The following is a 24,298-nucleotide window of genomic DNA, read 5'->3' as shown; positions in this document are numbered from 1 at the left end:
CCTCACACACACACCTGTCCCACACCCACACCTGTCCCACATCCACACGTGTCCCACACCCACACCTGTCCCACACCCATGCCTGTCCCACACCCACTCCTGTACCACACCCACGCCTCTCTCTCCCTCTCCCTCTCTCTCTCTCTCTCTTTGACCTGTGAACCGACAACACCTCTCTTCCCGAGGTCTAACCTGCCCACCTGTGCGGCCCGACTCAACGGATATCCACTACTGAAAGGGAAGTCCATTATATTTTTTCTTAAATATCTCCCTTAACTCTAACCCCAATTCTCCTAATTATTACTTGCTAAATTGCGTCCCCTCCCCTGACTTAGTAAATAACATCAACATGCCCCCAGTACGAGTTCCTTGTCCCTCATGTGGAAACAAATTCTTCAATGATTGGTTTCCGAAAATCGGAAGGCCCGATGCAAAATGTTTTATGTGCTTGACCAATGAAAATATTCAGTATCTAGAAAGTACTATCAAAAGTCATCAGTATGCAATTCAGGATCTGAAACAGGAAAATGCACACCTCAAGGCAGAACCCAAAAAAGCGAAGGAAAACCCCCTGAATACGACTCAATATCTAGAAGGCACCATTAAAAGTCATCAATATGCACTTGAGGATCTGAAACAGCAAAATGCAAACCTCAAGGCAGAGTTAAAAAAAGTGAAGGAAAGTCCCCTGAATATGACTCCAGCCGACCAGGCATTTCAAGTAGTATGTAATAAACGAAAATGTAAACAAACGCCTAAGAAAACACCCGGAATTCTTACATCCAACAGGTTTTCCGTTCTTTGTGATGAAGGGGAAAATAGCAGAGTAAAACAGGTCGTCCATAAGAATGTTAAACATAGAAGCCAGGATATAAACAAAGCATGTGGACGTTTCCTGGACACCAAATTCAGCACTAGGGAGAGCACCACACTGGTGGTTGGTGACTCCATATTAAGAGGTCTGGGCGCTGCCTTTGCATCAAATAATAAAGGCAAGAAAAGATCAGTGAAGGCTGTACCTGGCAGCAAGATTGACATGATCACCAAAGACATTGCAAGTACACCAGTCAGTCGAGATGCATGTCTTGTAGTAAATGTAGGAACAAATGATGCACACGACGGAGGTAGAGTTTCCACCAAAAATATCTTGCAGAAATATGAAGCCCTTCTAAAAGTAATGAAAAATAAGTCAGATAAGTGCGTGGTGAATGGTATATTGCCAAGGCTACGTGCCAATTCTTACTGCAGGAACAGAGTAGTAGAAATTAATGGAGCCCTTAAGGAAATGTGTACCAGAAATGCGAAAGGAATTGCAGAGATGGGCAAATTGATAAATATGGCCGTTTTTAAAATCCACGAGAATGCAGGTGTGGCGGAAGCACCTGCGCCCCCTGGGGACCTCACGGACGCTCCCACCTCACCCACCTCGCCCATCACCCCAGCCCCGCCCCTCACCCTCACCTCATTCCCCCCCCCTGCGCGGTCACCCTCCCCCTTCTCCCCCTCCCTATCCACCCCTCCACTGACCCAGGGAAACTAAATCATAATTCCCGGGGAGATGGTGTATCCGGATTAGCCCTACAGTCAAAGCCAACCGGAGAGCAAATTAAAGTATTATCATTCAATGCTCGCAGTCTTAGAAACAAGTTTAACGAACTCAAAATCCTTCTAAGTGTCGAAGATTTTCATATAATTGCCGTAACAGAAACAAAATTTGATATAGGTAATAGAGATTTATTAGCTGAATACCAGTTAGACTCGTATAAATTTCACTATAAATGCAGAGAAAATGGACGCCTAGGAGGTGGTGTTGGGATATATGTAAAAAATCACTTAAACCCAACAGAGGTAACCTTAAGTGGACAGAACACCGAACTGGTCTGTGTCAAATTACGTTTAAAATATATGAATATAAATATTGTTACATTCTACCGTCGCCCTACTCATACTCCAGAGGAAGACACAGAACTATATAGTACCTTGCAGGAAGTTCTCGATGGGGACGAAACTTTGATTACCGGCGACTTCAACCTGCCGTCAGTAAATTGGAATACAGTTACCGGTAGCAGTAATAATGACAAAAGAATGACAGATTTCATTAAGAACAACTTTTTATTTCAATGTGTCACGGAACCGACAAGACAGGGCAATACCTTAGATCTTGTTATCACTACAAATGAAGATATGGTCTCAAGCCTCACTGTGGGTGAACATCTAGCATCTAGCAATCATTATCTCATAAGATTTTCCAGTGTGTTGTGGTGACCCGTAGTGACCCGTGATAGTGCTGTGCTACCTTGTGTGAACTAGTGAGTAATGGCTTCCTCGGCAGAGAGCTGTGTCCCCACTGCAGGTATTGAAAAGAACTACCTTGAATTAAAGGAGGAACTTCTCGAACTGAAGCGGGAGGTACAAATTCTCAGGCAGGAGAAGTCACAAATGAGGGAACTGTTGGAGGAGATGTTGGAGGAGAAAGAGAAAAAGGCTGAAGGTTGGACACTAGTTAACAAGGGTGCAACGAAGTTCACTCTTAAGAAGCAAATGGAAGTTAAGACCACTAATGCCTTCGACGCACTACGGGATGAATGTGAAGGGAAGGCAGAGAGGGAAGTAGAGGAGAAGGAAGGTGAGAGAACTTCCAGTACAGGTAAGTATAAACAGAACAAGAAAGGTAAGAAAAATATTGTTGTTGTTGGAGACTTCCAGGTGAGATATCTGAACAGGGCCATGTATACTCCACTTGCTAAACATGTGTGTCTTCCAGGGGCCTGGGTGGCTAATGTGATAGAAAAAATATCAAATATCGTAAAGGATAGTGGTGACAAACCCACTGTGTGCCTCAGTGTAGGAGGCAATGATATTATGGTCCTTTCACCGCAAGAAGTCCGTTCAGGGTGGGGCCCACCTGGTGAATCACCTCTAGCGATGCTGCCAAATCAACCGTAGTACATACCTCTCTTTCTCTCTTATTTCCTATTTATGTGCTATTTGAAATTGTTTTTTATATTCTGCATATAGTAAAGGAAGCTATATAGTACATTGAGTATCACTTTTTAGAATTATAGCAACGATTTGAATGAATTCTACGACACGTGGCAGTGCTTTTTTCCAATGTTGCCATGCCGTAGACTTGCCAATTTGACCACCAATTATCGGATTATCACTCTGTCCCTACCTACTCCCATCCCACCTCTCTCTCTCTCTCTCTCTCTCTCTCTCTCTCTCGTCAATATAACAGAAAGTTCTGATGACAAAGAAGATTATGATTAAAGATCAGAGAGAGGATTAGGGCTACAGGGGAAACCTCTTAAAAATAAAACGCGCCTTGACTTTTACCTCATAAGTGGTGTGGAAAAAAAATTGAAAATAAATAATAAATATATACAATATATATATATATATATATATATATATATATATATATATATATATATATAGAGAGAGAGAGAGAGAGAGAGAGAGAGAGAGAGAGAGAGAGAGGTGTGATGGGGGTAAGTAGGGAGAGTGATAATCCGATAATTGGTGGTCAAATTGGCAACGTCGCACTCTGGGGAATTCCAAATTCTGCCACACCCTGAACGGACTTCTTGCTGTGAAAGGACCATAACACCTCTTCCTCAGCGATTTATTTCTGAAGCTTACCTCTTCCTTAGTGATTTATTTCTGAAGCTTAGGCTACTAACATCTCTTCCTTAGTGATTTATTTCCGAAGCTTACTATTGTCCTTTCACCGCAAGAAGTCCGTTCAGGGTGGGGCCCACCTGGTGAATCACCTCTAGCGATGCTGGCAAATCACCCGTAGTACATGCCTCTCTCTCTCTCTTATTTCCCATCTATGTGCTATTTGAAATTGTTTTTTATATTCGGTTTATAATAAAGGAAGCTGTATAGTACATTGAGTATCACTTGTTAGAATTATAACAACGATTTGAATGAATTCTATGACACTTGGCAGTACTTTTTTCCCATGTTGCCACGCCGAGGTCGGCGAGGGACCCAGGGTCAGAGAGAGGATTAGGCCTACAGGGGAAACCTCTTAAAAATAAAATGCGCCTAGACTTTTACCTCATAGGTGGTGTGGAAAAAAAGTTGAAAAAAAATAATAAATACATACAATATACATATATATATATATATATATATATATATATATATATATATATATATATATATATATATATATATATACAGTATATTGTTACATAGCCTATGATTTCATCATCCTTTGTGTAATTCTAACATACTGTATGCTGCATGTTTGATCACGAGCGTGTTCTACCTCACTCCCCCCCTCCTCCCTTATAGTAGAGTAAGTCGTTCTTTCTGTTGTTCAGAGCAGGAATGTCAACTCTTTGTCCCCTCTGGCTTCATTTGCGCGTCCTTCTTACAAGTTGTATCAAGCTCTGCCGGCCCCTATATAATGAGCTCAGTCTCTGCATTAATTGCCACTTAGATCTACTCCTCATTTTACTCACATCTCTGTCCTCCCCTGTACAGTTGTTATTTTTGTGAGTGCTCAGCAAATCTCCAACCATCTAGCAGCTGTGTAATTTGAGTATGGATGTTATTGCATTTTTCTTGTACGGTGTAGCATAAGGTGTTAATTCGTGGGCCTAGTAAAGTTTTTGTAATTTATATTGTCAGCCAGTGGTAATAATATTTTGTATCTGTGATAATATATCTTGCATTCACTGAGTATTATCTGGTATTCTCATTTTATCAGGGCTGACTTAGATAAATTTACTCTTGCTAATTTCGTGTTAATAGAGGCTATTGCAGTTAACCATATATTTAACCTGTTTTTTGCCATTATATTATCCCTATGAGTCCTGAATGTTTTGTTGTTAGTTTGAGCATTAAACTTTAACTTGTAATTTTACCTAACTCTTTTGTTTTGAACCTGGAACTTTACGGGACAGTAGTGATTTTTAGTATTCTCACTTAAAGTGTACATTATCTTTCTCTGTTCCGTAACATAAATTTGGCGACCTCTTATCAGGATATTCAGGATATTACCATAAGGATATTGCTTGATATTCTGTGACTCTGATTTATTCATGATGTCTACTATTACTACTCCTGATGAAGCCAAAGATTTTTTGTCAAATGTGCAAACAGTGTGTGATGTAGAAAACAGAACAAAGAATGAACTTAAGCTTGTTGCTCAACAATTGGGAATTGCTGTTCGCTCTCATCATTCTAAAGATCAAATTATTGACATGATTAATGAAAGCTTGTTTAATGTAACTCCTCCAAATGAGCAAAAGCAGATTGAATTAGCTAAGTTACAGCTAGCCCTGCAGGAGGCTCGTGCTAAGGAGGCTGAATTTCAGGCAATTGCTCGTATTCAGGAGGCACAGGCTCAGGCACAAATTGAACTTGCTAGGATTCAGGCAGACCATGAGTATCGCATGAAACAAGGTGGAACTGGATCATCTAGCTCTGATGATTTTGATGTGGCTAAAAATGTTAAACTTGTCCCTCCTTTTAATGAATCTGATTTAACAAAGCATTTTCAGTTGTTTGAGAGGGTAGCTACAGGTTTTAATTGGCTCAAAAAGTATTGGCCAGTACTCCTTCAAACTGTTCTCACCGGTAAAGCTCAAGTAACTTATGCATCTTTGCCTCAGGATCAATCTGATAATTATGATGTAGTTAAGAGCTTGATTCTTAAGGCCTATGAGCTTGTTCCTGAAGCCTATAGAGTAAAATTTAGGACAACTTATAAGCAAGATAAGCAATTCCATGTTGTGTATGCAAAAATCAAAGAAGATCTGTTAGAGCAGTGGTTAAATTCTAAGAATGTGGATTCTGATTTTGATAAATTTAAGCAGATGATTTTGCTGGAGGACTTCAAAAGGTGTATTAATAATGATGTAAGCCTATATCTTGATGAGAAAAGAATAGATAATTTGTCTGATGCTGCAGTTTTAGCTGATGAATATGTTCTCACTCACAAGAGATATTCTAAAGAAAAAAGGAAAGCTGAGAGTAAGTACGTTGCCTCTACTCAGAGTACGGGTAACAGGAAAGAGAATAAAGATGATGTTTCTCAGGAAGTAAATACCAGCTTCACCTCTAGATTTCAGAAAAGTAAATGTACTTATTTTAGTAAGCTTGGTCATACTACGGAGAAATGTTTCAGGAGACAGCGTGATGTGAACAAAAAGGAGTCTTTAAATATTCAGTCAATTGGTCTAGTGTCCACCCTTGAGAGTTCCCAGCATTCTTTAACTGAGTTAACTGAACCTGCTTTGAGGGGTAAATTAAATTCTCATGATGAAGCTCCTCTTTTGAGCAGTAACGTGGGTGACACTCTCAAGAGTTCATGTGTTAATTTCCTGTCTGATGGTTTTGTCAGTCCTCTGGACAGTAATGACAGGAAATCAGTTAAAATACATCGTGATACAGGTGCTTGCCAATCCCTTATGCTGACCAGTGTTCTAGGCTCTAATGTTAATTCCTCTGATGAAACTGTAATCTTACAAGGTGTAGGGAATAATTACTTCTCTGTCCCTTTGTGCAGAGTGAATTTAGAGTCTGGTTTTGTTAATGGTTCCGTTATGGTTGGGTTGGTTGAGACACTCCCAATGTCAGGTGTAACTTTCTTACTTGGAAATGATATTGGTGGAAGTCAAGTGTGTCCAGCTCCTCAGTTGTCTAGTGAGCCAGTGGCTGCAGCCTAGGATTGTGATGTCCCTGATGTGTTCTCTGCATGTGCTGTCACTAGGGCTAAGTCTAAAGTTACTGGTGACTTAGAGGATAATGATGATGATGATGTTATCCTAGCTGACACTTTTCTTGCTAATTTGGACCACTCACCAGATGAGGCAGTACCCCGTAGTGTTGATAATTTGTCTCGTCAAGAGTTGGTTGAGTTGCAGGTTGCTGACCCTGAGTTGAAAGGTCTAGCTATCTCTGCTTGCAGTGAGGAAGAGTCAGCTGGTGCTTCTACTTGTTATTATATAAAGTCAGGAGTACTTATGAGGAAGTGGAGACCCCCAACAGCATCAGCCGACTGTGAATGGGAGGTTGTACATCAAGTTGTCATCCCTCGTGTTTGTAGGCAGGATATCATTAGAGTGGCTCATGATTCCAGTTTGGCAGGACACCTTGGAGTGAGGAAGTCTGTGGCACGCATTTTGAAACACTTCTACTGGCCAGGTATCTTCAGGGATGTTTCCTGGTATTGTAAGTCTTGTCACACCTGTCAAGTTGTGGGGAAGTGTAATCAGACCGAAAAGGTTGCACCTCTAGTTCCCATTCCTCCTTTTGAGGCGCCATTCACCCGTGTGTTGGTGGATATTGTGGGCCCTCTTCCTAAGACTTCTTCAGGATTTTCTTATGTGTTGACCCTGATTGATATGGCTACTCGTTATCCTGAAGCCATTCCACTTAAAAATATCTCAGCAAAGAACGTGGTTAAGGAAATGCTAGGGTTCTTCACAAAGTTTGGTCTGCCCAAGGAGGTACAGTCAGACCGGGGAAGTAATTTCATGTCAAATGTTTTCAAGCAGTCTCTGAAAGAGTTGGGCATCACCCAGATCACGTCTTCAGCTTACCATCCCCAGACTCAAGGAGCGTTGGAGAGATATCATCAAACACTCAAATCGATGCTCAAGAAATACTGTTTGGAACATCAGAAAGACTGGGATAAAGGTCTTCCATTCGTTGTATTTGCAGCAAGAGAATCTCCAAATGAATCACTGAGCTTCTCACCTTTTGAACTACTGTTTAGCCATGAAGTAAGAGGACCTCTTAAGTTACTCAAGGAATGCTGGCTGTCGGAGGAAGATGACGTCAACCTGCTGGAGTATGTGATGAAGTTCAAAGAACGGCTGTCCACTGCTTTATAGCTGGTGAGAGAGAATTTAGGAGCTGCTCAGGAGAAGATGAAGACTTGGTATGATAAGAAGTCCAGGTTACGCCACTTTCAGCCAGGAGATCAGGTTTTGATTCTGCTACCAGTGCATGGGCAACCTCTTCAAGCCAAGTTTAGTGGTCCTTATTTCATGGAGAAGAAACTCAGTGATGTCAACTATGTCATCGCCACACCAGATCGTAGAAAGAACAAGCAACTTTGTCACATCAACATGCTAAAGTTATATCACAGGCGGGACGAAAATAATCCAGTCTGCACTGTAACTGTTCCACCCGAGTCTGCAAGTGAAGTTCTCCCATGCAGCATGAGCCTGAGTGATAGTTTGGGGAAGAATCCTGATATCATGAATGATCTCCAGACTAAGCTTTCTCATCTACCTCCCGAGGAAAGGCAGGAGTTTTCGGCATTACTGCAGGAGTACCTGCAAGTGTTCCGTGCCACTCCAGGAAGAACCACTGTGTTGATGCATGATGTCGATGTTGGAGATGCAAAGCCAATTAAATTGCCTCCTTACCGTGTGAACCCAGTGAAAGTTCCTCTCATCGAGAAGGAGCTTGGCTACCTTTTGGACCACAAGGTGATTGAGCCCTGTCAGAGCGAGTGGAGTTCTCCTGTCACTCTAGTCCCTAAGCCAGGTGGGTCACAGCGGCTTTGCATCGACTACAGACGTGTTAATCAGATAACCAAAACAGACACTTACCCTCTTCCTCGCGTGGAAGATTGCATAGACAAGATCGGAAAGGCTAGGTACATAAGTAAGTTTGATTTGTTAAAGGGATACTGGCAAGTACCTATGACTGAACGTGCTAGGGAGATCTCATGTTTTGTTACACTAGGAAAGACTTTTGCATGTTCTGTAATGCCATATGGTATGAAGAATGCACCAGCCACATTTCAGAAGCTCATGAATGTTGTAACAGAGGGTTTGACAGGGTGTGTTGTTTATATTGTTGATGTATTAATCTTCAGTGACAACTGGAAAGATCACCTATGCCATGTCAGTAAATTTCTTGAGCGTTTGGTTCAGGCTAATCTTGTAGCTAATTTATCAAAGTGTGAGTTTGGTCAAGCTAAAGTTCAGTACCTTGGGTACGTAATTGGTGATGGACATGTTGCACCACCAGGAGCTAAGGTTCAGGTTATAAGTGATCTTCCCAGACCTAAAAGTAGGAAAGAGCTACAAAGATATTTGGGAATGGTAGGTTATTACAGGAGATTTGTTCTTAACTTTTCAATTCTTGTATCACCACTTACAGACCTACTGAAAAAGGGAGTTAAATATGTCTGGACCGATGACTGTGAATCCTCTTTCAGCAAACTTAAAGCTATCCTATTAAGTCAGCCATTGCTCGCTACTCCAAATTTCGCTAAGCCTTTTAAGATGGCTGTTGACACAAGTGAAACAGGAGCTGGGGCTGTTTTGCTGCAAGAGAACATAAGAACATAAGAAGAGAGGATAACTGCAGTAGGCCGGTTGGCCCATGCTAGGCAGCTCCTAGAAGAGTAACTGAACTACTAGAATGAGATAAGGATAGTAAAGAAGAAGGCTCTCCCCCGCCCTCCAAACCCTCCAGCCGAAGCCGGCAGGAAAAAGTCAGAAAGAACACCACTTAGTGTAGAAAAACTGGCGTGGACATTTTACAGGAAAGAGTGAAAGGAGAATAGAGACTATCATAGTGTAACCTGAAAAGGAAAAATTATGAATTAGTATTGGTTATAAGATTTTCTTTTTTTCTATATCCACCCCTTATTTGTCATATGCTTATCTAGCCTATGCTTGAAACTCTCAATGGAAGAGGCAGCAACTACTTTACTAGGTAGCTTATTCCATTCGTCTACTGCTCTGTTACCAAACAAATTTCTACCTATTTCCTTACTGAAACGGAATTTTTCTAGTTTGAAACCATTATTTCTAGTTCTATCCTGTATGCTCACTTTAAGTACCTTGTTAATATCTCCCTTATTTATACCCTTCATCCACTTAAACACCTCAATTAAGTCTCCCCTTACTCTACGCCTCTCTAGCGAATGCAGACTTAGTCTTTTCAGTCTGTCTTCATATGACAGGCTCCGGACGTCATGTATCATTTTAGTCATTCTTCTCTGTACATTTTCTAACGAATTAATATCCATTCTATAGTAAGGACACCAAAATTGTACTGTGTAGTCTAAATGTGGCCTTACTAATGCTAGATAAAGTTTCAGTATTACTTTAGATGATCTATTGCTCACGCTTCTCGAAATAAATCCTAGGACCCTATTTCCTTTATTTCTCGCATTTATGCATTGCTGTCTTGGTTTAAGGTCGTTACTAACCATAACTCCTAGATCTCTCTCGCATTCCGATTTGTTAATTTCTTTGTTATCTAAGCTGTATTTAGTATCTCCAATGGTCTTGCCTACGTTAAGTACTTTACATTTTTCAACGTTAAATTCCATTTGCCAAGTTTTAGACCATTTGGACAATGTATCGAGGTCTTTTTGTAAGTTATGGCAATCGTCAGTCGAGTTAATGATACGCCCTATTTATGTATCGTCAGCAAATTTGCTGATGCTGCTATTGACTCCTAAATCTAGATCATTTATATATATAATAAATAATAAGGGACCGAGTACTGAACCCTGTGGTACACCGCTAGTTACTAATCCCCAGTCCAACTTAATTCCATTTATTAATACTCTCTGCTTTCGTCCTTTCAGCCAGGATTCTATCCATTTTAAGATATCGCCGTCTATACCGTGTGCTCGAACCTTTCTAACTAACCTTTCGTGTGGGACCCTATCAAAAGCTTTACTAAAGTCAAGATAAATAACATCGTAAGCTTTATCGCTGTCTACTGCCTCATAGACCTCCTCCGAGTAGAATGACAAGTTTGTGAGGCAGGATCGTCCTTGCCTGAATCCGTGTTGACTTTCGTTTAAAAGATTAAATCTTTCTAAGTATTCTCTAATCTTATTTGCCAAAATTGACTCTAACCCCCTGGGGGTAGGGGTTTTTTTCAAGAATACTCCCCCAGTATCCCTGCTTGTCGTACAAGGCGACTAAAAAGGTTGGCGGAGGGTTAGTGCCCCTCCCCGGAAAACAACTAACTAAAAAAACAAACAATAAGCCTCGGACAAGGACTGACCAAACGTTGACGACCAAGGACCGGACAAAGGACATTGCAATTGGAACTTGGAATGTAAGGGGAGCAAATGATGAGGTGAAAGAGAGAGAGATTGTCCATGTGCTTGAGGATGCGAAAGTGGATGTATGTGGAATAACTGAAACAAAATGGAGAGGAGAAAGTGTGAGAGAATGGGAGTATGGATGGGGTATATGTGCAGGAGTAGGTGAGAATGAGAGGGCAAAGGAAGGAGTATGTATAGTTGTGAGTAAAAGATGGAAGAGGAGCATAAGACAGTATGGATCAGTTGGATCAAGGATTGTGTGGGTAAAGTTGAAAGTTGGAATACAAATGTGGGCGATTGTGTGTGTGTATGCGCCAACACAAGATCGTGCTAGAAGAGTGAGAGAAGAGTTCTGGACAAATGTAGAAGTGTGCATGGAAAAGTTTGGAAGGAATGAGAGAGTGTTTTTGATTGGTGATATGAATGGTAAAGTTGGGAATGTGAAGGTGGATGGAATAGTTGGTGAGTGGGGTGTGCCTGCTGAGATAGATGAGAATGGGAGTGTGTTAGTGGACATTTGTGCTGGGAGAGGGTTGGTGATAGCCAATACCCTCTTCAGGCATAAAATGATCCACAGGTATACATGGCGAGTGATGAGAAGGGTGGGTGGTGAACTGAATGAAAGGAAGGCAATGATTGATTATGTGTGTGTGGATGAAAGGATGCGAAGATGTATATTGGATGCAAGAGATTATAGAGGCTGGGGGAGTGGACTTTCTGACCACTACTTGGTGGTGGCCAGAATTAAAGTTCAAGTAAGATGGAGGAATAGAAGAAGGGAAAGACGAGAGGAAGGAGTAGTTGCAAGGAAAGTGGAAAGGTTACAAGAGGATGAGAAAAAGGCAGAGTATAAGAGAGAAGTGAAGGAAGGATTGGGCAAATATGAATTGGAGCAGATGGGGGACGTGGAAGGTGTGTGTAGAATATTTACAGAAGAAATATGTGCAGCATGTGATGTGGTGTGTGGAAGGAAGAGAAGATGGAGGGGGGTGCAAGGAACAGCGTGGTGGACTGAAGAGGTGAAACGGGCTGTGGCACAAAAGAAGAAAGCATACAATGAATGGATGAGAAATAGGGGCGTGGAAGAGGTTGAGAGGCGGAAGAGAGAGTTTTATGTAGAAAGAAAGAGAGAGGTGAAAAGATTAGTAAGAGAGAGTAAGAAGAGAGTGGATGAGGAATTTGGAAGGAATTTGAGTGTAAAGTGGAGTGACTGTAAGAAAATGTTCTGGAAAGAGGTGAAAAGAGTAAGACAGGGTGGAAGTGAAGTTAGCAGAGGAGTGAAAGATAAAAATGGTAGATTACTAGTGGAGAAGGGAGAAAAAGTGAGCAGATGGAGAGAACACTTTAAGGAATTGTTGAACGTAGAGGATGGAAGTAATGCGAGTATAAGTGGCTGGGGAATGGCTGGGAGAAGGAGGGAGGTGAGAAGACAGGAAGAAATCAGTAGGATAGAAGTTGTGGAAGCAATGAAGAAAGTTAAATCAGGGAAAGTCCCAGGAATTGATGGAGTGTGTGGTGAAATGCTGAAGCATGGGGGAGAGATAGTAGTAGAATGGATGTGGAAGATGTGCAGATTGGTCTGGCAGGAAGGTAGAGTCCCGGAGGATTGGAAGTCAGGTAGAATTATTCCCTTGTACAAAGGAAAAGGGGAAAAAGAAGTGTGTGGTAATCATAGGGGCATTTGTCTTCTTAGTATAATAGGAAAAGTGTATGGTAGGATACTTATTGACAGAGTTAGAGAAAGAACAGAGAAATTAGTTGGAGAAGAACAGGGAGGCTTTAGGAAGGGAAGAGGTTGTGTAGATCAGATATTCATTCTCAGATCTTTAGTGGAAAAGTTTCTAGAGAAGGGAAAGAAGTTGTATGCGGTTTTCATGGATTTGGAGAAAGCATATGACAGGGTGGATAGACTAGGATTGTGGAAAGTGTTAAGAATATATGGAGTAGATGGGAAGTTGTTGAATGCTGTGAAGAGTATGTACGATGGTGCGAAGGCTGCAGTGCGTGTGGATGGTGAACTAAGTGAATTTTTCTCTTTGAAAGTTGGGTTGAAACAGGGATGTGTCATGTCTCCATGGTTGTTCAATCTGTACATGGATAGGGTAATAAAAGAGGTACAAGGTAGGGTAGTGAATGTTGGAGTGGCCCTGGTGAGAGAGGATAGTGTTTGGAAACTCCCTGTACTGTTGTTTGCAGATGATACTGTGTTGTTGAGTGAAGACGAAGGGGAGCTGCAAGGCTTGGTGGATGAGTTTGAGAGAGTGTGTAAGAAACGGAATCTAAAGGTGAATGTAGGGAAGAGTAAAGTGATGGTCTTTGAGAGAGGTGAAGTCAGTGAATGTACAGCGAGGTTGGATGGTGAGGAATTGGAAAATGTGAGTACGTTTAAGTACTTGGGTAGTGTGATGAGTAAGGATGGAGGTTTGGAGGGTGAAGTGCTTGAAAGGGTACAGCAGGGAAGAAAGGTTGCTGGTTCTTTGAAAGCAGTGATAAGAAACAGGGAAGTGAGCATGGAAGTGAAAAAGTTACTACATGACAGTATTGTGATACCAACTCTAACGTACGGAAGTGAAGCTTGGACGTTGTTGGAAGGACACAAGTCAAGAGTGAGAGCAGTGGAAATGAGTTATTTAAGAGGAGCCTGTGGAGTCACATGGAGAGACAGGCTGACGAATGAGGATATAAAGGAGCGTTGTGGTGTTGATGTGGATGTGATAGGAAGCGTTACGAGGAACACACTGAGGTGGTTTGGCCATGTGGAGAGGATGGAGGGTGAAAGACTGACGAAGCGAATGTATGTGAGTGAGGTGGAGGGGGAAAGAGGGAGGGGGAGGCCGAGGATGAGATGGAGGGATGGGGTGGAGGGGTATATGAGAGAAGGGGGTGTGAGTTGGGAGCAGGGCAGTGAAATGGCGGGGAACAGGTCGACTTGGAGGCGATTTGTTTGTGGCCACCCCAAACGGGATTGAGGCGTCTGGCAATAGATAGACTCTAACATTTTTCCTACTATTGATGTTAGACTTATCGGACGATAATTCGACGCAGCTGATTTATCACCCTTTTTAAAGATGGGCACTACGTTTGCGGTCTTCCACGCTTCGGGAACTTCTCCTGAACTTAATGAGTCATTAAATAACGTTAAAAGTGGCTGACATAATTCTTCTTTGGTTTCTTTTATAATTTTTGCATATATATCGTCCGGACCTGGCGATTTTTGAGGTTTTAACTTATTAATTTCTTTCAATACGTCTTCCTTACTAATGGTTATTTTACTAAGAAATAATCGTAAATATTTGCTGCTTGAGGGATCAGGTCTAGATTTTCCTTGGTGAATACTGATATGAAATAATTATTTAGGATGGAACACATTTCTTTATCTTCACTGGTAATGTCACCTGATTCTATTCTCAGTGGTCCTATCCTATCTTTATTTTTCGTACGGTACATTTGATAAAAACCCTTAGGGTTTTCTTTTGATTCACTAGCAACCTTAATTTCATAATTTCTCTATGCTTTTCTTATCTCCCTCTTTACTTCTCTATTTAAAATCGTGTATCGGTTACGTAAGTGTTCCTCTCCACGTTTTATTTTTCTATATATTCCTTTCCTTTGGCCTATGAGAGATTTTAATCTGTTGTTTAACCATCTTGGTTCCGAATTATTCGTTCTAAACGGTTTTGAAGGGATATATCTGTCTTGGCCTCCGTGTATTATATTTATTAACTCGTTATATTTCTCACTGGTCGAACGTCTGTTTGGTACTGGAGCTGAGTCATTTCCCGTCACCTGGACTACATTCCTATCTACCACTTCCCCCCTCATAGACACCTGACGGACATCCCCACGTGTTTCCTGCCCCACACTTATGACCTGGGTTTCCCCACTGACCTGGCATTCCCTCAAATAGCTAATCTCCCGGTGGAATACCATTCGAAAATAAGCTCTTAAGCCATCGAAATCTCCTAGACGAAAATTAAGAACGGTGGAGGTATTTTCAGTGGAACAGACATCCCAAATAAATCTGAACTTAATTTCTTCATGATCGCTATTACCAAGTCATCCACCAACCTCTATATCACTAATGATATTTTCTTTATTAGCTAAAACCAAATCTTGTATATTATTACCTCTAGTGGGCTCCCTGATATACTGATAAAGAAAATTATCCTGTACTACCTCTAGAAATTCCTCTGACTGCATCCCCTGTCTGATTTCTCCAATCTATCCTTGGTAGATTAAGGTCCCCTACAATTATTACTAAGCTGGACTGTGATGCTTTCCTAATTTCCTCCCAAAGGTATTTACTATCAGCTCTACTTAATTTAGGAGATCTGTTAATTGCTCCTAAGACTAATTTCTCCCTATTGTTACTAATTTCAACCCAGACACTTTCTGTGTCCCTATTTACTTTAATGTCTGCTTTATTGTAACAGTTTAATGAATCCTTTACATAAATAGCTACCTCTCCCCCCTTTCTTCCCTGACGGTTTGACACAAAAATATTATAGCCTTTTATCTGATATTCTGCTAAAAATTCTCGAGTGTCTGTAATCATCCAAGTTTCACTAATAACGGCAATGTCTATTTTCTCTGTACAAATTAAAGCCCTCAGTTCATCCATTTTATTACGTAAACTCCGGCTGTTTGTGTAGTACACTTTCAGATTATTGCTAGTAGTTATGCCTTTACCTTGGCATTTACTGTTATTAATTTTATTACTAACTGGGAAACTCTTCACTTTACTAATATAACATTTTTTTGTACTATCGCTTATCGCCCTTCTATCATCGCTTGTTCTATCATCTATCATCGCCTGCTCAATTTGAGGTGCCTGAGTGAATGAATCTACACCAATGGTTGAACTTTTGTTCTTAGTTTTGCAAGTCTTGATGCATCTATCCAAACATGGTAATAATGATTTCTGACTGTAGTGCTGCAACTTTCTGTACACCTACTTCTCAACCTCGAAAAAAATCCCTCCAACTCCCTATCTATCATTCCAGCTAAAACAGTAACTCCCTGCCTGCTAAGATGAGTCCCATCCCAACTATACAAGGCACTCCGTCCATAAAACCGGTCCCAGCTGTCTATGAAAGGTATTGCATTATCTTTGCAATACCTTTCAAGGCGGCAATTAAAACCTATTGCCCTGCTCAACCACTCCCTTCCAACCCTCCACCTGGGTAAAATACCAAGCACTACAGGGGTTCCTCCCCTCTCCCTAACCTTTTCTAACATCACCTTGTACCTTTTCCACAGTACCTCACTCTTACGGCTACTAATATCATTGCCTCCTACACTGAGGCACACAGTGGGTTTGTAACCACTTTCCTTTACGATATTTGAAATTTTTTCTACCACATTAGCCACCCTGGCCCCTGGAAGACACACATGTTTAGCGAGTGGAGTATACATGGCCCTGTTCAGATATCTCACCTGGGAGTCTCCAACAACAACAACATTTTTCTTACCTTTCTTGTTCTGATTATACTTACCTGTACTGGAAGTTCTCTCACCGTCCTTCTCCTCTACTTCCCTCTCTGCCTTCCCTTCACATTCGTCCCGTAGTGCGTCGAAGGCATTAGTGGTCTTAACTTCCGTTTGCTTTTTAAGAGTGAACTTCGTTGCACCCTTGTTAATTAGTGTCCAACCTTCAGCCTTTTTCTCTTTCTCCTTCAACATCTCCTCCAACAGTTCCCTTATTTGTGACTTCTGCCTGAGAATTTGTACCTCCCGCTTCAGTTCGAGAAGTTCCTCATTTAATTCAAGGTAGTCCTTTTCAATACCTGCAGTGGGGACACAGCTCTCTGCCGAGGAAGTCATTACGCACTAGTTCACACAAGGTAGCACACACTATCACGGGTCACTACGGGTCACCACAACACACACTTTCACGGGTCACTAGCACAGCACTATCGCTGATCACTACAACTCACTAACACAGCCACTATCACAGATCACTAAAACACACTAGCACAACACTACGACACACTAGCACAACACTGATCAGGGTATTGAACATCCTGTATCTTATTACAGTAAGAAGTTCACTCCACCTCAAAAGAACTACTCAACTATTGAGAAAGAGCTTTTGGCCTTGATTTTGGGTTTATAGCGTTTTTCATTTTATTTGTGTTCTGGGTTTGACCCCATAGTCATTTATACCGATCATAACCCACTGAAATTCCTTAGTAAGTTTAAAGATAAAAATCTGAGATTGACAAGATGGAGTCTACTTCTTCAGGAGTATTCATTAGACATACAACATGTCAAGGGGAAAGAAAATGTTATTGCAGATTGCTTATCTAGACTTTAGACAGATTGTTTTAGAGTAATAAGAAATTTCCTTTGTAAATTTCTTTTTTCTTTGTGGGAAGGTGTTACATAGCCTATGATTTCATCATCCTTTGTGTAATTCTAACGTACAGTGTGCTGCATGTTTGATCACGAGCGTATTCTACCTCACTCCCCCCCTCCTCCCTTATAGTAGAGTAAGTCGTTCTTTTTGTTGTTCAGAGCAGGAGTGTCAACTCTTTGTCCCCTCTGGCTTCATTTGCGCGTCCTTCTTACAAGTTGTATCAAGCTCTGCTGGCCCCTATATAATGAGCTCAGTCTCTGCATTAATTGCCACTTAGATCTACTCCTCATTTTGCTCACATCTCTGTCCTCCCCTGTACAGTTGTTATTTTTGTGAGTGCTCAGCAAGTCTCCAACCATCTAGCAGCTGTGTAATTTGAGTATGGGTGTTATTGCATTTTTCTTGTACTGTGTAGCATAAGGTGTTAATTCGTGGGCCTAGTAAAGTTTTTGTAATTTATATTGTCAGCCAGTGGTAATAATATTTTGTATCTGTAATAATATATCTTGTATTCACTGAGTATTATCTGGTATTCTCATTTTATCAGGGCTGACTTAGATAAATTTACTCTTGCTAATTTCGTGTTAATAGAGGCTATTGCAGTTAACCATATATTTAACCTGTTTTTTGCCATTATATTATCCTTATGAGTCCTGAATGTTTTGTTGTTAGTTTGAGCATTAAACTTTAACTTGTAATTTTACCTAACTCTTTTGTTTTGAACCTGGAACTTTACGGGACAGTAGTGATTTTTAGTATTCTCACTTAAAGTGTACATTATCTTTCTCTGTTCCGTAACAATAGATATACATAGAGAGAGAGAGAGAGAGAGAGAGAGAGAGAGAGAGAGAGAGAGGGAGAGAGAGAGAGAAACAGGTGGGATGGGGGTAGGTAGAAAAAGTGATAATCCGATAATTGGTGGTCAAATTGGCAACGTCGCACTCGGGGAAATCCCAACTTCTGCCACACCCTGAACGGACTTCTTGCTGCGAAAGGACCATAACACCTCTTCCTTAGCGATTTATTTATGAAGCATACTAACACTTCTTCCTTAGCGATTTATTTATGAAGCATACTAACATCTCTTCCTTAGCGATTTATTTCTGAAGCTTACTGACACCTCTTCCGTAGCGATTTACTTCTGGAGCTTACTAACACTTCTTCCTTAGTGATTTATTTCCGATTCTGCTCCGTTACTCTATTCGTGTGTGTTATTCATGCAATCTATGTCGATACTGAAAAGACATAAGGCGCAAATCAGGGGATACTAATGAGTAGTTTGCAAAATAAATCGCTAAGGAAGAGGTGTTAGGCAGCTTCCTGATGAAAATACAGGCTTTCCGTACCTTGATTATGTTGTTCTCTCTCTCTCTCTCTCTCTCTCTCTCTCTCTCTCTCTCTCTCTCTCTCTTCCATCCTTCATCCCTTTCCTCTATCCCACCTTCCCTCCTGTCTGTCTGTCTGTCTGTCTGTAAGTCTGTCTGTCTGTCTGTCTGTCTGTCTGTCTGTCTCTCTTCCATCCTTCCCCCCTTTCCTCTATCCCACCTACCCTCCTGTCTGTCTGTCTGTCTGTTTCCTGCCATATTCTCAAAACTTTGCCTTCCCAATCTTCCAATCTGACCATCTTATCTTGAAGATGGGAGTAGCTGAAGCCTTGTGTGTGATGGATAGATAGATGGACAGATAGATAGATAGATAGATGGATAGACAGACTGATAGATAGATGGATGGATAGTTGGATGGATGGATATAGTTATGGATGGACAGATAGATAGATGGATGCATAGATAGATGGATGAATAGATAGAGAGATTGATGGATAGATAGACTGATAGATAGTGATAGAGAGGTAGACAGGTAAATAGGTGGAAATATATCATTACGTAGTTAGACAGATGGATAGATAGATAGATAGATGGTAGATGGATAAATGTACTTAGAGAGAGAGAGAGAGAGAGAGAGAGAGAGGGGGGGGGGATGGCAATAAAGACAATATCCACGGTAAGAACATAAGAACATAAGAAGAGAGGATAACTGCAGTAGGCCGGTTGGCCCATGCTAGGCAGCTCCTAGAAGAGTAACTGAACTACTAGAATGAGATAAGGATAGCAAAGAAGAAGGCTCTCCCCCGCCCTCCAAACCCTCCAGCCGAAGCCGGCAGGAAAAAGTCAGAAAGAACACCACGCCGTATAGAAAAACTGGCGTGGACATTTTAACAGGAAAGTGTGAAAGGAGAATAGAGACTATCATAGTGTAACCTGAAAAGAATTTTTTTTTGAATTAGTATTGGTTGTAAGATTTTCTTTATTCTATATCCACCCCTTACTTGTCATATGCTTATCTAGCCTATGCTTGAAACTCTCAATGGAAGAGGCAGCAACTACTTTACTAGGTAGCTTATTCCATTCGTCAACTACTCTATTACCAAACCAATTTCTACCGATTTCCTTTCTGAAACGGAATTTTTCTAGTTTGAAACCATTATTTCTAGTTCTATCCTGTATGCTCACTTTAAGTACCTTGCTAATATCTCCCTTATTTATACCCTTCATCCACTTAAACACCTCAATTAAGTCTCCCCTTACTCTACGCCTCTCTTGCGAATGCAGACTTAGTCTTTTCAGTCTGTCTTCATATGACAGGTTCCGGACGTCATGTATCATTTTAGTCATTCTTCTCTGTACATTTTCTAACGAATTAATATCCATTCTATAGTAAGGACACCAAAATTGTACTGCGTAGTCTAAATGTGGCCTTACTAATGCTAGATAAAGTTTTAGTATTACTTTAGATGATCTATTGCTCACGCTTCTCGAAATAAATCCTAGGACCCTATTTGCTTTATTTCTCGCATTAATACACTGTTGCCTTGGTTTAAGGTCGTTACTGATCATAACTCCTAGATCTCTCTCGCATTCCGATTTGCTAATTTCTTTGTTATCTAAGCTGTATTTAGTATCTCCAATGGTCTTGCATACGTTAAGTACTTTACATTTTTCAACGTTAAATTCCATTTGCCAAGTTTTAGACCATTTGGACAATGTATCGAGGTCTTTTTGTAAGTTATGGCAATCGTCAGTAGAGTTAATGATACGCCCTATTTTTGTATCGTCGGCAAATTTGCTGATGCTGCTATTGACTCCTAAGTCTAGATCATTTATATATATGATAAATAATAAGGGACCGAGTACTGAACCCTGTGGTACACCGCTAGTTACTAATCCCCAGGCCGACTTAGTTCCATTTATTAATACTCTCTGCTTTCGTCCTTTCAGCCAGGATTCTATCCATTTTAAGATATCGCCGTCTATACCGTTTGCTCGAACTTTTCTAACTAACCTTTCGTGTGGGACCCTATCAAAAGCTTTACTAAAGTCCAGATAAATAACATCGTAAGCTTTATCGCTATCTACTGCCTCATAGACCTCCGAGTAGAATGACAACAAATTTGTGAGGCAGGATCGTCCTTGCCTGAATCCGTGTTGACTTTCGTTTATAAGATTAAATCTTTCTAAGTATTCTCTAATCTTATTTGCCAAAATTGACTCTAACATTTTTCCTGCTATTGACGTTAGACTTATCGGACGATAATTCGACGCAGCTGATTTATCACCCTTTTTAAAGATGGGCACTACGTTTGCGGTTTTCCACGCCTCTGGAACTTCTCCTGAACTTAAAGAGTCATTAAATAATGTTAAAAGTGGCTGACATAATTTTTCTTTGGTTTCTTTTATAATTTTTGCATATATATCGTCCGGACCTGGCGATTTTTGAGGTTTTAACTTATTAATTTCTTTCAATACGTCCTCCTTACTAATGGTTATTTTACTAAGAACATTTTCCGTATTCTCATGGTAAATATTTGGTGCTTGAGGGACCAGGCTTAGATTTTCCTTGGTGAATACTGATATGAAATAATTATTTAGGATGGAGCACATTTCTTTATCTTCACTGGTAATGTCACCTGATTCTGTTCTGAGTGGTCCTATCCTATCTTTATTTTTCGTACGGTACATTTGATAAAAACCCTTGGGGTTTTCTTTTGATTCACTTGCAACCTTAATTTCGTAACTTCTCTTTGCTTTTCTTATCTCCCTCTTTACTTCTCTATTTAAAATCGTGTATCGGTTACGTAAGTGTTCCTCTCCACGTTTTATTTTTCTATATATTCCTTTCCTTTGGCCTATGAGAGATTTTAATTTGTCGTTTAACCATCTTGGTTCTGAATTATTAGTTCTAAACGGTTTTGAAGGAATACATCTATCTTGGCCTCCGTGTATTATATTTCTTAACTCGTTATACTTCTCACTGGTCGAACGTCTGCTTGGTACTGGAGCTGAGTTAATTTCCGTCACCTGGACTACATTCCTATCTACCACCTCCCCCCTCACAGACACCTGACGGACATCCCCAGGTGTTTCCTTCGCCTGACCTATGACCTGGGGTTCCCCACTGACCTGACATTCCCTCAAATAGCTAATCTCCCTGTGGAATACCGTTCGAAAATAAGCTCTTAAGCGATCGAAATCTCCTAGACGAAAATTAAGAACGGTGGAGGTATTTTCAGTGGAACAGACATCCCAAATAAATTTGAACTTAATTTCTTCATGATCGCTATTACCAAGTCGTCCACCAACCTCTATATCGCTAATGATATTTTCTTTATTAGCTAAAACCAAATCTAGTATATTATTACCTCTGGTGGGCTCCCTGATATACTGATAAAGGAAATTATCCTGTACTACCTCTAGAAATTCCTCTGACTCTGCATCTCCTGTCTGATTTCTCCAATCTATCCTTGGCAGATTAAGGTCCCCTACAATTATTACTAAGCTGGACTGTGATGCTTTCCTAATTTCCTCCCAGAGGTATTTACTATCAGCTCTACTTAATTTAGGAGATCTGTAAATTGCTCCTAAGACTAATTTCTCCCTATTGTTACTAATTTCAACCCAGACACTTTCTGTGTCCCTATTTACTTTAATGTCTGCTTTATTGTAACAGTTTAATGAATCCTTTACATAAATAGCTACCTCTCCCCCCTTTCTTCCCTGACGGTTTGACACAAAAATATTATAGCCTTTTATCTGATATTCTGCTAAAAATTCTCGAGTGTCTGTAATCATCCAAGTTTCACTAATAACGGCAATGTCTATTTTCTCTGTACAAATTAAAGCCCTCAGTTCATCCATTTTATTACGTAAACTCCGGCTGTTTGTGTAGTACACTTTCAGATTATTACTAGTAGTTATGCCTTTACCTTGGCATTTACTGATATTTATTTTATTACTAACTGGGAAACTCTTTAGTTTACTAATATAACAATTTTTTGTACTATCGCTTATCGCCCTTCTATCATCGCTTGTTCTATCATCTATCATCGCCTGCTCAATCTGAGGTGCCTGAGTGGATGTATCTACACTATTGGTTGAACTTTTGTTCTTAATTTTGCAAGTATTGATGCATCTATCCAAACATGGTAATAATGATTTCTGACTGTAGTTGCTGCATCTTTCTGTACACCTACTTCTCAATCTCGAAAAAATCCCTCCAACTCCCTATCTATCATTCCAGCTAAAACAGTAACTCCCTGCCTACTAAGATGCGTCCCATCCCAACTATACAAGGCACTCCGTCCATAAAACCGGTCCCAGCTGTCTATGAAAGGTATTGCATTATCTTTGCAATACCTTTCAAGGCGGCAATTAAACCCTATTGCCCTGCTCAACCATTCCCTTCCAACCCGCCACCTTGGTAAAACACCAAGCACTACAGGGGTTCTTCCCCTCTCCCTAACCTTTTCTAACATCAACTTGTACCTTTTCCACAGTACCTCACTCTTACGGCTACTAATATCATTGCCTCCTACACTGAGGCACACAGTGGGTTTGTCACCACTTTCCTTTACGATATTTGAAATTTTTTCTACCACATTAGCCACCCTGGCCCCTGGAAGACACACATGTTTAGCGAGTGGAGTATACATGGCCCTGTTCAGATATCTCACCTGGGAGTCTCCAACAACAACATTTTTCTTACCTTTCTTGTTCTGATTATACTTACCTGTACTGGAAGTTCTCTCACCGTCCTTCTCCTCTACTTCCCTCTCTGTCTTCCCTTCACATTCGTCCCGTAGTGCGTCGAAGGCATTAGTGGTCTTAACTTCCGTTTGCTTTTTAAGAGTGAACTTCGTTGCACCCTTGTTAACTAGTGTCCAACCTTCAGCCTTTTTCTCTTTCTCCACCAACATCTTCTCCAACAGTTCCCTCATTTGTGCCTTCTCCTGCCTGAGAATTTGTACCTCCCGCTTCAGTTCGAGAAGTTCCTCATTTAATTCAAGGTAGTCCTTTTCAATACCTGCAGTGGGGACACAGCTCTCTGCCGAGGAAGCCATTACGCACTAGTTCACACAAGGTAGCACAGCACTATCACGGGTCACTATGGGACACCACAACACACTAGCACAACACTTTCACGGATTACTAGCACAGCACTATTGCTGATCACTACAACACACTAACACAGATCACTAAAACACACTAGCACAACACTACCACAGGTCTCTAGCACGTCTGAACAGACTGACCTCACGAGCCTTAAAATGACCATTAAAAAAAATCCATGTAATTCACTGTAACATGTTTCATTATTATTATTATTATTATTATTATTATTATTATTATTATTAATTATTATTATTATTATTATTATTATTATTATTATTATTATTATTGTTGTTGTTGTTATTATTATTATTATTATTATTATTATTATTATTATTATTATTATTATTGTTCTTCTTCTTCTTCTTCTTTTTATTATTATTATTATTATTATTATTATCATTATTATTATTATTTACTATTTCTTGATATATCTATTAATCA

General features: G+C 40.5%; 1 protein-coding gene across 1 annotated transcript in view; it reads left to right on the top strand.

Moving 5' to 3' along the window:
- The first annotated feature begins 349 nt into the window (after positions 1–349).
- The window catches only part of LOC145390973 (putative neural-cadherin 2), a 159,676-nt gene continuing 135,727 nt past the window's right edge, over positions 350–24,298 (top strand). Inside the window, exon 1 of the mRNA XM_080265707.1 lies at positions 350–1,428. Coding sequence (XP_080121833.1) covers positions 350–1,428 — 1,079 coding nt within the window. The remainder of the gene's footprint in view (positions 1,429–24,298) is intronic.

The sequence above is a fragment of the Coenobita brevimanus genome, chromosome 16, assembly GCF_032717465.1.
Source record: "Coenobita brevimanus isolate Jiangsu-jjx chromosome 16, ASM3271746v2, whole genome shotgun sequence".
Lineage (NCBI taxonomy): Eukaryota > Metazoa > Arthropoda > Malacostraca > Decapoda > Coenobitidae > Coenobita > Coenobita brevimanus.
Note: the sequence above shows the minus strand (reverse complement) of the source record. Positions and strands in the feature narration are given on the sequence as shown.